Raw genomic sequence first — 17,617 nt, forward strand, 5'->3', positions numbered from 1 at the left:
AAAAGAACAAATTTTAGATTTCCAAACATTCATTTTCCAAAAATTATGTTAGAGATTTTTTTTGTATTTTGTTAAACATATTAAGTAATAGACTACTTTTTAGATACAAACTTGATTACTTTATAGGTATATAGCCCAGTGTGTGATTAAACTAAGATAACAAACAGGATATTAATAATCAATGACATAATGAGTTGAGTGAACTAAACAGATTAACTAAAACAGAAACAGGTGTAGAAGGAATCAAACTACAAGGTGAGGGTGTGTCAAATGTGACAATTTAACCTTCAAATCACCAGTTCTTACACCATGGCAAGAGCAACAAGACACCAGATGGTCATCCTGCATCAGCAAGGTCTGTCCCAAGCAGAAACTGCACGGCAGACAGAAGTTTCCAGATGTGTTGTCTAAGCTCTTCTGAAGAAGCACAAACAAACAGGAAAGGCTGAGGAGCAGAAATGCAGCAGTCAGCCACAGAAACTGCGTGCAGGAGATGAGTGATACATCAAACTGTTGTCCTTTCCAAATCAGAAGTAGTCCAGCACTGCTATCAGCTCTGAACTCACAGATTCCACTGGAACCCACGTACGCTCCTCTACGGGCCTAAGAAGCCTTGTTAGGAGTCGTTTTCCTGGAAGAGTTGCTGCCAAAAAGCCATTCCTCCAAAGTGGAAACAAAGCCTAGAGACTCTCCCACACAGAAAAACACAAGGACCAGGAAACTGAACAATGGCAGCAAGTGCTCTGGACTGACAAGGCAAAATTTGACATTTTTGGCTCAAACAGGAGGCAGTTCATATGTAGAAGAGCTGGAGAGCGCAACATGGATGAGTGACAGCAACAAACAGTGAAGCATGGCAGAGGTTCCCCACAGGCTTGGGGATGCATTTCTGCAAATGGAGTTCGTGATCTGGTCAGAATTAATGGAATCCTCAATGCTGAGAATCACAAGCAGATTCTCATCCGTCACGCAGGGAGGTGTCTGATCGGTCCCAACTTCGTTCCACAGCAGGACAATGATACCAAGCACACGGCCAAGGTCATAAAGAACTATCTTCAGCGAAAAGAAGAACAAGGGGTTCCACAACAGACGGTATGGCCTCCACAGAGCCCTGATCTCAACATTGAGGCTGTCTGGGATTACCTGGAGAGACCGGAGCAGGCGAGGACACATGCCTGTGATAATAAACCTGACTCTGAAATATGAAAGGAGTCCTCACAAGATGCACTGTGAACTAGTAGTAAAGCAAGTGTGAGAATCTGTAGGCTTATTTTGAATATTGATTGTAGAGATGGAAATAAGAATGTCATGGAAGGGAGGAAGGAGTCAGATTACAACCATATGAAAGTGAGAGTGTGAAGGAAATTGCCTGCAATGAAACTTTTTAAATTTTCTCTGTGCTGGATACAGCATCAGTGCACCCACTGTCATTCTCGAGAGAGAAAGCAGACAGGGAGGGCTTGAGCAAGATTGAATTAAGGAACTTTCCATGTCTCTCACAGGGACAGACAAAGCTTTGGTTTGTGCACCTTTTAACTGGAGAATTGTCTTCAACGTAGGAACAAGTTCAGTCAGGCTTGGAGATGGCAGTGGAGGGGAATTGGTCGGGGAAGAGATGAAATGGTCCTTGGCCTTCTCGAAAAGGGATGGAGGTGCAGAGGGATCATGTGCTGTGGTGAAGATGAAGCCGAGGGATTAGGAAACCCAGCACAGTGGTGAAGTATGTCAGAGTTGACAAAGATACAAATGGGAAGGGAGAAAAAGAACAGAATATATCCCATGGGACAAAAGTAGACTGAAACAGTAGGTTAATCCCGCTGTTAGTAGAAGGAGAATGTGCAGGTTGGAGGATCATTAGGCCAGAGGATGTGGAGGGAAGAAATTCTACAGAAATGAGATGAGTGAAAAGTCTAAGATGTGTAGCCTGATGTTCACCTGTGAGGCAATGACCCAGCAGGAGATACGAGGACTTGTCTACAAGCTGACATTCAGCATTTCCGAGGTAAAGATCAGTTCATCAAACCACAACTGTAACCATCTCATTCGAAGACAATGCTGGGTTTGGTTGTCAGTAATGAAGTGATACTAGAGCAGAGGAGACAAGGTTAGAGTGAGCAAGGGCAGTGGAAAAGTTGAGCAGTTTTCTGCCACACCAGCAATTAGATCTAGAGAAAGATTAGAGTCAAGAGTGGGGGATCCAGTCGAATGGGATTTGTGGAGATAGAAGAAAAGGTTCACAGAGTGGAATGAGGATGCCTGACTGAAGATTTAGGAATGGAGTCATCGAGCACTACAGCACATAAACAGGCCCTTCGATCAATGCTGAACTATTATTCTGCCTAGTCCCATGCACCCGTTCTTGGACCACAGCCCTCCATACCCTTCCCATCCACGTACTTATCCAAACTTCTCTCAAATGTTCAAATTAAATCCACAACTGTCATTTCCCCTGGCAACTTGTTCCACATTCACACCACCCTTTAAGTGAAGAAGTTCCCCCTCAAGTTCCCTTTAAACACTTCACCTTTCATCCTTAACTTGTAAATGAGGAGGAGAAGATGGCAGTGCGCGCAGCCACTTCGGTGGTGATGTCTGTTATCTGTCAAGTAGCGGACCGTGCCCAATTCTGATTTGATGGAGACAGACGTGAGAGTACGGAGGGACATCTGGAAAACATCTGAAATGCCCGCTTCACTGCCGCTGCTACTGTGTGGTAACCGGAACCTCCCGAGCAGAAGGCCCCGAAATTCTCGGCTTCGCATGTTTCAGCAGCCGGGGCAAGGTTGAAGGCGCTCGGCAGAGGCTGTATCGGAGAGGCTGGTCGGAAGCTCACCGAAGTTTTCGGACGGATGGACTCAGTGTCAGCTGTGGTCGGCTGCTTCCAAGGCATCGGCAAGTTGACAGTACCTGGAGGTTTATGGCAGGGAATTTCTCCCTTTTGCCGCCTGCTATCGGGGACTCAGGACTTTTGAGATTTTATTTACCATGCCCATGGTTTGTTCTTCATCAAATTATGGTATTGCTTTACACTGCTGTAACTATAAGTTATAATTATGTGGTTCTGTCAGTGTTAGTCTTTGGTTTGTCCTGTTTTCTGTGATATCACTCCAGAGAAACACTATCATTTCTTAATGCATGTATGCATTTCTAAATGACAATAAAAGAGGACTGAGTGTTCTCATAATCTAACCCATGACCCCCCAATCCTAGTTTCACCCAGCCTCAGTGGAAAAAAGCCTGTTTGCATTTATCCTACCTAAACCACTCAATTTTGTCCACCTGTATTAGATCTCCTACGCTCCAGGAAACAATGTCCTAGCCTATTCAGCTTTTTGTTATGACTCAGGCCTTCAAGTCCTGGCAACATCCTTGTACTCCTTCAATCTTATTGATATCTTTCCTGTTGGTAGGCGACCAGGAGGGAATGGCTGAGGCAGCAGAAGAGGACACCACCATGAAGAGACCTGGAATTCACAGCCACGAGTCATTGTGGTATGAAGCTGAAGGATTGATTGTTTTTGGATCAGATAGGGGAAGATTAGAAAGAATGGTGAAAGCACTGTAAAGGGGTGAGATAAGAAAGGGGAAAGACAGAATCAGAGGACAATGAAGGGGGAGGAAAATATGGAACAGTGTTTGAATCATCCTGTACTCTGCCCAAGCCTTAGGCACATATATAGAGCTATGGTGCCCAAGACTTTTGCACAATATGATATACTGTATGTGCATGTACTGGGCAGCATGGTAGAGTAGTCGTTCACAATGCTTTACAGTACAAGTGACCCGAGGTCAATTCCCACCACTGCCTGTACATTCTCCCCATGACTGCGTGAGTTTGCTCTGATTTCCTCCCTCGTTCCAAAGACGTACCGGTTGGTAGGTTAACTGGTCATTGTAAATTGTCCCGTGATTAGGCGAGGCTGGGTGGCGCGGCTCAATGGGCAGGAAGGCCTATTCCGTGGGCTACGCCGATAAATAAATAAATATTTACAACATTCAGGAACAGGAATTAAAGGGCGTTCTGGTCCAGTGATGGCCTAGCTCTCTGCAGATGGCAATGGCAGAAATAACTTGGGTAATTTCTCTGATAGAATACTCAGGGGGGCCATGCATAATATATTAGAAATTGACAAGCTTTTGATAGCTGTTCCCCTGGGACAGATCCATTTGTTCCGCTCAGTGAATTAAGTGGTTTTGAACCCTTACTCCGCAGTGGAACTCAATTACACAAATGGTATTTACCAGTGGAGTACCCAGCTTTTTTTTATTCCCAGTCAATGGAGGAAGAGAAACTCTGCAGTGCAGGCAGAAATCTTGCTGCTTCTTTTGGTTTCATGCTATTTAAGATTTCGGAATTGCGTTGCATGTGTTAGAATGAACTGCCTGGGTCAGCATACCACAGAAATCAATGAATACAATTTATTAAGTCACATGCCTGACACCCTGCTGTGTTTTTGAAGAAAGTGCCTCAGGCCACTAAAGCCATATTTGCTCTAATTTCTGTTATTAATTCACGGTGACTTTACATCAGTAATTGTTTCAAAGTACCTTGCCTCGTATGGAATAGTTAAGAATAAGCACCAAGACAAGTTGAAATTTGATTCTTGACCTTGCCAGTTTCAAGTTAATTCAGCTGGGGCAGAAATAAGATCATGATAATTGAGATGACAGAGAAGGAAGCTCACCAGAAATCTTCTGTATTATCCAATTTTACAGCAAGGACCAGATTGAGAGACAATAATACAATCGTGACAAAATAGCCAATCCAAGTCTACGATTAAGAAACATACTTAGGCAAGGTAGGAAAGTCAGTGTGCAAGAGGCAGTGGGAAATGGTCATAATAATAAATGGAAATAATAATGGTAACGCCAGTTTAGCGTTGAACGTCAAAAAATAATTCTTTAACAGCAGTTTCAAGATCAAGCTACAATGTCATCTCCAGAAAGTCCCACAATGCAATTGAACATAAAACACAGAAATCAGAATGAATCAGAGGCAGGCTACCTAAACCAGGCCCCATCAGGCAAGTTGGGTTCATGTCCCAATTATATATCTGGATTTCTGTTCGGCTAGCTCAGAACTTTACAGTCATTTATTTATTTAGAGATACTGCACAGTTACAGGCTCTTTCAGCCCAACGAGCCCATGCTGGCCAATTACACACGTGACCATTTAATCTACTAACCCGTATGTCTTTGGAATGTGGGAGGGAGCTGGAGCACCTGGAGGAAACTAACGCAGTCACGGGGAGAACGCACAACTCTTTACAGACATCAGAATTGAACCCAGGTCCATTGGTGCTATACAGGTTGAGCACCCTTATTCCAAAAATCCAAAAGCCAAAATCTGAAATTGTTTTCTGAGCGCGGACATGATGCCATGAGTGGAAAACTTCACAAGGTGCTGGGAAGGTTCCCAGGTAATGCATGGGTCTCTGTGCACCACAGAGAGTTTTGAGAAGTGACCTCACATATCCTGAGTGGGGCCTACTGCCTCCAGTTTGTTTTCAGCAGTCGTCGTAGTCAGACCTTCGTGCGTTACTCACAGTAATTACCATGTGTTTTGCGTTTATTCTTGGCTCTGTTGAAAAAGTCTAAAACGCCTGAAGTTACTCCAATAGGTAACAGTGAAAGGGACAAGAAGAAGCATTTATGACATAGAAAGTCATGTTGCTAGAAAAACGACAGCTGTGTAAGTGTGAAGCATCTAACAGAGCAGTGTGGCGGTGGAACGATCACCATCTGCGGCCTGAACAAACAGAAGGCCAAACTGGTAAAAGTTTTATCCTGAAAATAATGAACAGAAGTTAAGGAAAAATAGAAAAACATTGCATAAAGGAAGTAATGAAGATCTCGATCGTGTATTGAAAAAGTGGATTCGTCAGGGGAGTGAACATCTGCCGCTTAACAGTATGCTGATGATGAAACAAGCAAAGATCTAAAACAACAGACTGAAAATTGAAGGTAATTATGAATATTTAGCAGGCTGGTTGCAGAAATTTAAGAAAAGGCACAACATTAATTTGTTAGGGATTTGTTGTGATAAAGTCTCTACTGATCAGGGAGCATCAACTAAATTCATTAATCAGTTTGCCAAGATCGTCACTGATGGAAACCTAACCGATGAACATCTGCATCAATACGTATGTGATGAACGAGTGCATGACAAAGTCTGCTGACCAGTCGTACATAAATTCAGAGTCGGGAATGATGGCAAAGCCAAACAACCACTGACGGTCCACCTGGGCAGCTCAGGTAGTGATAGTTCAATGTCCGCTTTACTTTTCTATGCATAAAATGATTTAAATTATTATATAAAGCTCCCTTCAGGGGTATACAGTACCTATGAGCCATAACGTAAATAGATTGTGTGTTTAGGCTTGGGTCCCGTCCTCAAGCTATCTCATTATATATTTGCAAATATACCAAAATCCAAAATGCTTCCAGCCCCAAACATTTTGGATAAGGGCTGCTCAACATGTAACAGTGTTGTGTGAACTGCTGCACCATGATGCCGCTCATAAGCAGATGGGACTTTCCACTCCTTTTCTATAAGGCCTTCCAAATTTACTATCCACTTTGGACAAATTACCGCTCGAGCAATCGTGTGAATGAATCAATATTAATGACATTAATATCTTTAAAAGATTGCCTCAGAATCAGATTAGGTTTGGCTCTGATCAGCTCAGGTTTGGGTTTTACATTTGTACCCAAACATGTCACTTCATGACATCCACACTACTTCTTACTTACACAAATACTTGCCCTATTCATCCTACAAAGGACTGTGAGAACGGCCGAGAGGATCATAGGGGTCTCACAACCACCCATCGGGAACACTTATCAGAGTGCCATGTACACAGGGCCCTTAGTATTATCAAGGACCCCACCCATCTATCCAGCATCCTCTGACTTTCTACCATCAAGCAAGAGATTCTGATGCAAAAAGACAAGAACGGTCAGGATGGGAAACAGTTTCTTCACTCAGGCCATTAGGCTTCTGAACTCCCTGCAGCATCATATTTGAAGTATCACTGGATAATTTGTATTGTACCCTACAATATTTAATTTATGCACTTTACTTTATCTATGCTTAATTCATTTGTAGATTTAATTCTTACTTTCCTAAGTTATTGTGTGTTATGTGTACTACTGTGCTTCCCATTCTGGTCTGGAGAAATGTTTTGTTTGATTGTCTAATGTATATTGTTAAATGACAATAAACTTGATTTGACTCAACTTCCCCACACCCACACTTCTTTATGTTGGCTACATTCATCTTGCACCCTCTCCTTTGACCAGCAGGAAGGTAGGTCAGAGGTAAGCCAAGTCAGTCATACAGTTGAACAGGATGGAAACAGCCCTCTTAGCTCTACTGGTCCATGCTGACAATGACAACCATCTAAGGATCTAAAGTAGTCCTTTTGCCCATATTTAGCCTATGCCCTTCTAAATCCTTCCTATCCATCTATCTGTCCAGTGCCTTTTAAATGACGCACCTGCTTCAACAACTTCCTCTGGCAGCCATATATGGACATGCCTCTGAGTGAAAAGTTTATCCCTCATGTTCCTATTAAATCTCTCCCCTCTCACAAACTTATGCCTTCTAGTTCTTGATTCTCCAATCCTGGGGAAAGATAGGATCAGTTTGCACTATCTATTCACCTCTGCAACATCACCCCCATATTCTCCTAATCACTAATGATTAATTTCCCAACTTATCAATCCTGGCAACATCTTCATACAGCTGCTCTTCATTCGTTTTGGTGTCTTTTTCTACAGCAGGGTAACCAAAACTACACAGAATATTTCAAAAGCAGCCTCAAGAACTGCAACGTAACATCCCAACCTCTTTTCTCAATGTGCTGACTGATTACAGCCAGCATGCCAGAACCCTTTCTCATCTCCTCAGCTTCTTACAACACCACTTGCAGGGAAACATGTACTCCTAAGTCCCTGTTCAAAAACACATCATTCACTGTGGCAGTCCGACCCTACATGGAGGATCTGGCCAAAGATCTCACAAAGTTCAATAGGCTTAAGTTATCTTCAAAATAGTTTTAATTTGCATCTTTGCTTGTAATTTTAAGTATTGTTAATTAATAATCTTATGATCTAATCATAGATTTAAAAAAAGACAGATGTGGCAACAGGTCAAGACGAAAAGTGATAGGTTATCAATACTCTCCCAGAAATACTCAATGTCTTTAATAAATGGATTAGGACACATCTGTACAGAGGAAAGGGTAGAGAACCATTTTAACATGAGGAACAAAAGTCCTAAGAAAAAAGGGCAAAAGTTTGAAAAGCAACAATTTGTTCAAGATAGGGGTGTAGTGTATTTAATATTTTAGTGATATTTGAGTAATATTGTAAATATATTTATATAATTCATTATGGGTTATATGTACATAGTATGTGAATGGCATACAGTACATCATTACACCACCACATGATATGTGAGCACATCACTAAAAAGGAAGGAAAGAAAAACTAAGTAGACAGATACACTGGCAACTGTGTTTTTCTTTTGATTAGTTTCTAGAGTTACAGAACATACGTTGCACTGAAGACTGTGCTTATAGCAAATCACTGCAAAGTAAAATAACAGGTGATTGTGCAGGTGTTAGTTGTGAGAGAACAATAGGGCAGAGTCTATAATCTTGTGGTTTAATACATTCTGGTTCATTTTACTGTGTTGATAAAGTGGCTCCAAGTCCATTTCAATAATGTAAGCTAATAAAAAGAGTTTAAGCTATTCTGCAAGTGAACATTGAGAATCTATGCAGGTAATCACCATGATGTTGTTCCCTGATAGATTAAACTCAATTGCCTCCAATCTCTTGAATGTGTCTTAGAGTTATCTCAATAAAGCTTTGATGCAATGTGGCGTTAAATTATAAGTAAATACAGCTCTTTGATGCTGATGTCTAGACAGCTCAAATTCTTGCCTGCACATCACATCAAGCACCTATTACCTGTCTGGCTATCACTGAATAAGATTTGTCATTTTTGCAACAGAGCAAACAATGATCAACATCAAGCATCAGATTCTACAGATGCTGGAAACTCAGAGTTGCACACAAAATGCTGGAGGAACTCAGCAGGTCAGGCAGCATCTATGGAAGTCGACGTTTAGGGCCGAGACCCTTCATAAGGACTCATTATAAACTTTGCTTTCCTTTCACTGTTCAGGTCTTCCAACTCACTTCTAGAAAAGCAGGCATCAGAAATTAATGCACCTATAATATTGGGCCAGGGCTATCATCTTTTTTGTAACTTGCACCACGCGAATAAAGATCAAGCTAATAAGAAAACTATGTGAAGTATTAAAGCCAGGTATAAGCTACAGTACAACCTAATAAGAAAATCAAATATTGCCTTCAGACGGGTCACAATACCTCCTAAATTCAGTTTCTTAAAAAGTCTACTAATTGGTAAATTCATCCCAGAAATCTGATACATTGGTAGTTATTTTAAAAAAGGAACATTTGTTTAGCGGCATTAGAGCAAAAGTATCAGAATTCATGAAGTGAACCTTTAAACAAAGGTTAGATCATTAGAACTTGATAAGTTAGCGGAGTTCCCAGATATAAACCCAGAGATAGGACTGGAGTACATGTTATATAAAAGCACTTAAACTTGAAAGCTTTCAACCATTTCAAAAGCACTTCACAGGTGTCTGCAAAAAGGTTCCCATCAATAGTCACATGCACATCCTCTGCATGGCATCTTCAAGAGGACAGTGTCTTGTTCTATATGGAACAATGGCAGCCCATACATAATTTACAACTTGCCCTGCTCAGAACTCTGGCACCGAGAAGTGACAGTCTTCACTATAATCTGACTTCAGTGCTTATTAAAAGCAGAGAGGTAAAGACACAATGGCAAGTTCCTCCAAACCACAAAATCCAATGTCAAACCTCAATGAAAATTAATCTACAACTTTCCTCCACAAAGCAATGCTTGCCTGGTGTGTGCGTGTGCGTGTGAGAGAGACAGACAGAGAGAGAGAAAAAAAGAAAAAAACAAACAAGGCAAGGGAGGACAGGGTTTTGATACCTACTCGCTACAACACAAAATGTTTAGATTTCTACCACAAATAACACACACACAGATAGATTCCTACCCAAAGCCATCCAATGTCAGTCACTCAAATCTATCAAGTTAGGGGCTGGGAAAAAAAACTATATTTCAGGGGTGGAGGTGGGGAGGGGGCTGGAGTGGAAAACACAATCTGGCCTGTGAACATATTTACTCTATCAGACCGCACTTGAAGGCTTTGAAGGACCATTAATTTTTACTTAGAGCAACTGTTAAAAAGTAGATTGTGACCTTAATTCTGAAAGCAAGTCATTCTTATTTGGGTTAAAGACACTACATATGTCCAATAAATAGTCAATGTAGAAATGAAAACAATACCAAAAGCGCCCCATTTTGTTACAAGACTTAAAACATTTCACTGAGAGTACATAGCTTCCTTTATCAACCCTGTATTTGAATCTCAATTGGAAAATGCAAATTTGTATTAGGACAGGTAAGGGCTTGTTTAAATATAGAGTTGCAATCAAAGGAAAACCAGAAAACCCAATTCCTTTGACATCCAAAGATAAAGTAAAAGTTTACTCCTGTCTGCATTAATTTTACATCTCAGGACAAACCAGGAATGCCTCAGGCTAAACTCTGTTACTACAGTCTCACTGCCCGTACCACATTAACAGGCAAAGCCCTGAACCAGAGGCATGGGGGAAAAAAATTATCAAGAGGTCCTACCCTGGTCATTCATGCTGCATAGTTAATTTTTGATACTGAGCCCAAATAAAGGGCACTTGGCTGCATTTGTCCCATAATCAGCCTGGTGATAACATCATGATGGATACACAGTGAAGTACCTCCTGTACCAAATGAATTCAACACTATGTGTGTGTTGGTCGTCTTCTGCTTCTGTAGTCCGTCCATTTCAAAGTTGGATGTGTTGTGCTTTCAGAGATGCTCTTCTGCACACCACTGTTGTAACATGTGGTTATTTGAGTTACTGTCACCTTCCTGTCAGCTTGAACCAGTCTGGCCATTCTCCTCTGACCTCGTAAACATGAGGAATTCTACAGATGCTGGAAATTCAAGCAACACACATCAAAGTTGCTGCTGAACACAGCAGGCCAGGCAGCATCTCTAGGAAGAGGTACAGTCAATGTTTCAGGCCAAGACCCTTCATCAGGACTAAATGAAGGAAGAGCTAGTAAGAGATTTGAAAGTGGGAGGGGGAGGGGGAGATCCAAAATGATAGGAGAAGACAGGAGGGGGAGGGATGGAGCCAAGAGCTGGACAGGTGACTGGCGAAAGGGATACGAGAGGATCATGGGACAGGAGACCCAGGGAGAAGGAAAAGTGGGAGGGGGGGAAAACCCAGAGGATGGGCAAGGGGTATAGTCAGAGGGACAGAGGGAGAAAAAGGAGAGAGAGAGAGAAAGAATGTGTGTATATAAATAAATAATGGATGGGGTATGAGGGGGAGGTGGGGCATTAGCGGAAGTTAGAGAAATCAATGTGCATGCCATCAGGTTGGAGGCTACCCAGACAGAATACAAGGTGTTGTTCCTCCAACCTGAGTGTGGCTTCATCTTGACAGTAGAGGAGGCCATGGATAGACATATCAGAATGGGAATGGGATGTGGAATTAAAATGTGTGGCCTCTGACCTCTCACATTTATAAGACATTTTTGCCCACAGAAATGGTGCTCACAGGCTGTTTTTTTTAAAAAAAAAGTTTTTCACACCATTCTCTGTAGGCTCTAGAGAGTGCTCTGCATGAAAATCTCAGGAGATCAGCTGTCTCTGAGAAACTCAAACAACCCAGTCTGACATCAACAATTATTCCATGGTCAAAGTCACTTAGATCACATTTCTTCCCTATTCAAAGTACATTTATTATTAAAGTATGTATGCAGTATACAGCTCTGAGATTCACTCTTTTTCTGTTCTTTGGTCTCAAACTGAACATCTTGCCTATGTCTATATGATTTTATGCATTGAGTTTCTGCCACCCGATTGGCTGATTAGATATTTGTATTAATGAGCAGGTATACAGGTGTACCTTATGAAGTGGCCGCTGAATGTATATTCTGCCTGGAGAAGATTTAGAAACAGCATTCCAACGTAAGTCAATGCCAACAGCACATATACATCAGAGGGTCTTCAGAGAGATTAAAACAGGTCACTTTAAACGACGTTTGATTATAATTGATATCAAAAGCTTTTGTATTAGCTGAATACGTTAAGAAGATAAATCAACCGGACGCACGAAGTCGTCCACGCCACACGCCACTTTTCCCTGAGAGGTAACCTCGGGCATTTCTGCCCGCTGAGACTAGGGAAAGATCACAGGCAGAGCTCTCTGCAAGAAAACACGCTGAATAATTAATTCCCAGCCCGGAATGTGCGCTGGAAATTACTGCCCGTTTAGCTTTGCAAATTATTCAAATCAATTCGCCCGTCAAACCACTTGTCAACTGACGCTCCACATGGAAAAGTCCCTGGGCAGCGTGCACACAGCAAGAACGCGTGTCATTCAAGGCGAAAGGATAGCACACATCCCACTGGGTTGCTTTCTCTCGGAGGCATTAACGCCCGAAGTACCGGGAGGAAAGTCTTGTATGTATAGTTTGTTTACTCATGTGTCATTACGCTGTCATCAGCTTGTTGAGAATTATTTCACAGATTTAGTCGAAACGAACCACATTAAGATTCCGTTTCGTTTAATGACATTTCCAGTACGCGAGTGTAAAGAAGAACAAAGTAATTGGCACTCCGGATCCGATGTAGCACAAAAACACACAATAAGATAAAGAACACAATTTTAAAAAAAACAATAAATGTAAATACATAAGACAGCTTCTATACATAGATTGATTGTATAAAGTGACGCCAAGCACTGGAGTGTCCATGCCTCTGGCAGGAAATGATAAAGTAGTTAGTGGTGTCGTACTTACTATGCAGTTGTTCAGAAGCGTAATAATAAACATCTTCATAGCCCTCGTGGTAATCCTCCTCCGGCCTATACTTCTTGCTTTTCCTCCTCCTTGTTCTTTTCACTTGTTTCATCATGTTCAAAAAGCGGTCCATCCCGACGCCAGCACTCCGCTAACTCGCTCCCCGTCAAGGGTCTGTTTGTCAGCAACAAAGTTCAGTACAAAGCAGACAAACCATCAACGAGGGAACAGGCAAGGACTTCAAGGCAGCTGCACGCCGCTACCTCAAACACCTTCGACAAAGCAGTTATTATCTACCGGATAAAGCAAAGGGGCTTCATCGGGGGTGTCAAACTAAGATTTACAAAAGATCAGAGAAATAGGCTTGGCGCGATTCCAAAACACGAAATAAACGATGAACAAAGTTCAAATGAACAGCTCGAATATTCTTGGAGCCGTCTCTCAAACGTCTCTCTTACTTATTCCATCACAGGGATGGGCGTGCGTTAATTTCAACAGACTGCACCAACTGAAAAGGCAGAACAAACCCTGCTAAATTCATTCCTCTAATTCATCACAAGCCACGCGATGCCTGACAAGATGCCGAAAAGCAGAACTGTGCTGTCAGGCGGGGCTTTCGGATTGCTTACAGCAGAACACCAGCCCGACGGGTTAAATGGTTCAATCCACTCCCACTGGCAGCGAAGTGCCTAGGTGTTAATTAGAGCAGCGGAAAGAAGGACGGGCAGCTGTTTAAACTGACACCTTAACCCAGTGGGCGCTTATGTATTCAGATTGTTAATTGCCTGCAATACCCTCTTCAAGGTATTTCGCGTGAAACTACCGCAGATTCATCAGCACGGACAAACAAAGGGAGCTCAGGGCGCAGTGCATTTCCTTATCCCACATCTGAGCTCCTAAGCTTCAGAGACAGCAGAGGACAATGGAACATCACTGATTATATTAACTGCAGAAATCATAGTGAGGATGGCGGAGTAAGGCAAACCCCTCAAACCACATAGGCGATGTAGTTTTAAATGCAAAACCGCTTCAAGGGCTGGCAATCAAGCAAGTTTGTAGATAAGCCAGGAATGGATAAAAATGCAATCCAAAACATCCTTCACTTGCCCACTTCAAGGCCACGTTGTTTGGTGATTTAGAGTGATTGTTTAAAATTGACTCACACTCCAGTGACCCAGAGTGCAGCGGCAGCCGAGGTTCCCAATTGGCACCGGAGCTTCTGATTGCAATTTATCGAACCGTTCCTCGGCTGCTGAACCGGGTCTTCTGCAATGCTGCCGTCAAGATTGCCTCTGTGTATTATCTTCAGTCCAAACCTGCTTCGTCGTCAACCTCTGAATCAACTTTACAGTCTTTGTTACTGCATTTGAAAAGGGGAGAAATCAGATGCAGGTTTTAATAAAGTTGCCATAATTCAAGTTTCATATTTCAGTCCAGTGTGAAAGAATAGGTAGGCTATTTTAAATGTTCTCAGTCCTAATTAAATGAGCAGAGAGCCAATAAAAATTAAATTAATTACAAAATAATTACATTAATCTTTAGCTTGCCAGAATTCCATTATGCAAATGAAGAACTGGGAAAGAAGTTGACACTTGCAGCTTTTACCAGTAGCTTGTGTCTAGTATTTTAAATGTGATACAATCTCACAAAAATAATTTCAACAGAGCAACAATTCATCCGTTTCAGAGTTTAAACGACTGCTATAAATCTCCAAATAAATCCAAGTAATGTCGCTAAGTTTCATTTCACGCTCAATGAACAAACATTAACTAAGTACAGGCTTGTCAGTTTTTTTCTGAAATCTGGGAGACAGTATTATGCTTTTGTCCTTGAATTTCTTTCCAGCTGGATGGTCTGGTTACTCTTAAAAGAATGAGGGATCCCAGGTCAGTGCAGTCAGGGCAATGTTCCAAAGGAATTTTCTTTTTATTTGCCTTTCTCCAATGTGCATGCTCTACATTCAGTAGCTACTTCTAAATAAAGATTTAGCCGTGCTAACAATAGCTTGCCTCACACATGCAAGACTTGCAAAATAATTTTGTTCATTACCCTGATTGAAATATTAATTATCATGTTAGTCTTTGCGATTATTGTGGTTGTCATTATACTGTACATTGTAATATTAAAGCAATTAAACCAACCTTTAATGCTCATCTCTCTCAATCAATCATGTTGATTAACATCCCACTTGAGGTGGTTAAAAAAAAGTGAGAAGATGCCTTGGGGCTAAATGGCAGAAACCCAAAATTGGGTGAGAACGACAGAAATGAGATCACGTGTCAATTTTGAATGCACGATTTACTTACTCACTGCCCGTACACTGCTGGTGTTTAGGGTAGTAATGGAGGTTCTCAATCTCTTGTGGTGTTCAGGGCTACCAGGTTGGGGGTGTTGTGGATAGTGTGGAGAGATGTCAGAAGTTACAACGGGACATCGATAGGATGCCAAAATGGGCTGAGAAGTGGCAGATGGAGTTCAACCCAGATAAGTGTGAGGTGGTTCATTTGGTAGGTCAAATATAATAGCAGAATATAGCATTAATGGTAAAACTCTTGGCAATGTGGAGGATCGGAGGGATCTTGGGTCCAAGTCCACAGGGCACTCAAAGCTGCTACACAGGTTGACTCTGTGGTTAGGAAGGCATACGGTGTATTGGCCTTCATCAATCATGGGATTGAGTTTAAGAGCCAAGAGGACCCTGGTCAGATCCCACTTGGAGTACCTGCTCAATTCTGGTTGCCACACTACAGGAAGGACGTGGAAACCATAGAAAGGGTGCAGAAGAGATTTACAAGGATATTGCCTGGATTGGGGAGCATGCCTTATGAGAATAGGCTGAGTGAACTGGGCCTTTTCTCCTTGGAGCGACAGAGGATGAGAGGTGACTTGATAGAGGTGTATAAGATGATGAGGGGCATTGCTCATTGTGGATAGTCAGAGGCTTTTCCCCAGGGCTGGAATGGCTAGCATGAGAGGGCATAGTTTTAAGGTGCTTGGAAGTAGGTACAGAGGAGATGTCAGGGGTAAGTTTTTTTACGCAGAGAATGGTGAGTGCGTGGAACAGGCTGCCGGCGGCGGTAGTGGAGGCAGAAACAATAGGGTCTTTTAAGAGGCTCCTGGATGGCTACATGGAGCTTAGAAAAATAGAGGGCTATGGGTAAAGCCTAGGTAGTTTCTAAGGTAGGGACATGTTCAGCACAGCTTTGTGGGCCGAAGGGCCTGTATTGTGCTGTAGGTTTTCTGTGTTTCTACCTTCATCATGTCAGTAGCCTTCTCTCTGTTTTCACTACTGTCTGTCATGCAAGTTCCGGGTGGAGACTCAGGAACATCATTGCACCATTGTAGAAGGATTTGTCATTGCTGTTTCTGTGACAGTTTTCTTTTACCAGTCGGGGTTGTTAGCCCTGAGCTGAGCCCCTGAACCTGGAGGATCAGTGGACCACTCTTAGCCTGGCCTCTGCCCTTTGACCTGTTTGGCATGGGTGACCCTACCAAGAGCCAAAGCATAAAGCCCGGACTCCAGCCAACATAGCTCTCTGGGTCATTGGGCTACACAAGCCTCCAAACCACGACGAGGTTGTGCTCCTCTTGGAGGAGTGCTTTATTTATGAAAAAAGCTGTTAGTGGCACGGTTTAGGAAGAGAGATTGCAGAATCTGGGCTGAGGCGGCTGAGTCACCGACAACAGGAGTGGAGGAAGGGAAAAGTAACATGCTAGGCTGCTATCAAACAGAACTAGAATTCAAGGGAAAGTGACTCAGCATGGTAGGGGCATGAAATTTAAAACTGATCTTGGTGAATTTGAAATCTAAAGGTATGGGGGAACTGAGAGCCAAAATCAATGTTCGAACAGTGCTTAGAATAGAAGACAAGAACAGTGAACGGAACAAGTCGATTTATGAAAGGTGATGTATGGGAAGTCAGTAAAACAAATATTGAAATAACCTTTTTTGCAGATGAGTGTCCTAGGTGAAGACTTCACCATGAGGAATACAAAGAAAACTGGAAAGAACTTGAACTGGGAATTAAGACGATTAAAGGGGGCAGGAAATGTCCTTGGTAAGTAGGAATAATGAAAATCCCAAGCCATTTTATACATATATTAAAAGCAAGAAAGTAGCTAGGGAAAGGATAGGTCCACTCAAGGACAAAGTAGGGGATTTATGCCTGGAGTCTGGAGCCTGAAGCGTGTGAGCTACCAAATGAGTTCTTTGTGTTGGTTTTCACCAGACAGAAGAATATAGATGATAGTGAGATCAGGAAGGAGTATGCTGATAGTTCAGAGCATGTTGATATTAAGGAGGTGATGGTGTTCAGTCTCTTTGAGATTGTTAAGGCTGATAAGGCCCTAGTGGCTGATGGATTCTATCCTTGGATACTGAGAGATACTGCAGCCTTGACAGTGGTCTTTGTATTCTCTTCAACCAAAGGTGAGCTCACAAAAGACTGAGAATAACCAATGATTTTATGTATAGCTTTTCATAAATTCTATTGTATTTCTTTATTTTCCAGTAAAAGCTTGCAAGAAAATGAATCTTAAGGTGGTATATGGTGACATACACGTACTTTGATAATACATTTAATTTCACTTGAATATTGATCATTTGCTTTTCAAAAAAGGGTGTCAGG

General features: G+C 42.1%; 1 protein-coding gene across 4 annotated transcripts in view; it reads right to left on the reverse strand.

Moving 5' to 3' along the window:
• The window catches only part of grip1 (glutamate receptor interacting protein 1), a 344,918-nt gene extending 331,386 nt beyond the window's left edge, over positions 1 to 13,532 (reverse strand). For 2 of the 4 annotated variants that reach the window (XM_063057783.1, XM_063057781.1), the window contains exon 1: positions 12,990 to 13,527. In XM_063057783.1, the coding sequence (XP_062913853.1) occupies positions 12,990 to 13,122 (133 nt within the window). In that variant the 5' untranslated portion in view covers positions 13,123 to 13,527. Of the gene's footprint in view, positions 1 to 12,989 lie in introns of all 4 variants that reach the window. The other 2 variants (XM_063057778.1, XM_063057779.1) reach the window with 2 other exon arrangements.
• Positions 13,533 to 17,617: the final 4,085 nt, after the last annotated feature.

The sequence above is a fragment of the Mobula hypostoma genome, chromosome 9 (genome assembly GCF_963921235.1).
Source record: "Mobula hypostoma chromosome 9, sMobHyp1.1, whole genome shotgun sequence".
Classification (NCBI taxonomy): Eukaryota; Metazoa; Chordata; class Chondrichthyes; order Myliobatiformes; family Myliobatidae; genus Mobula; species Mobula hypostoma.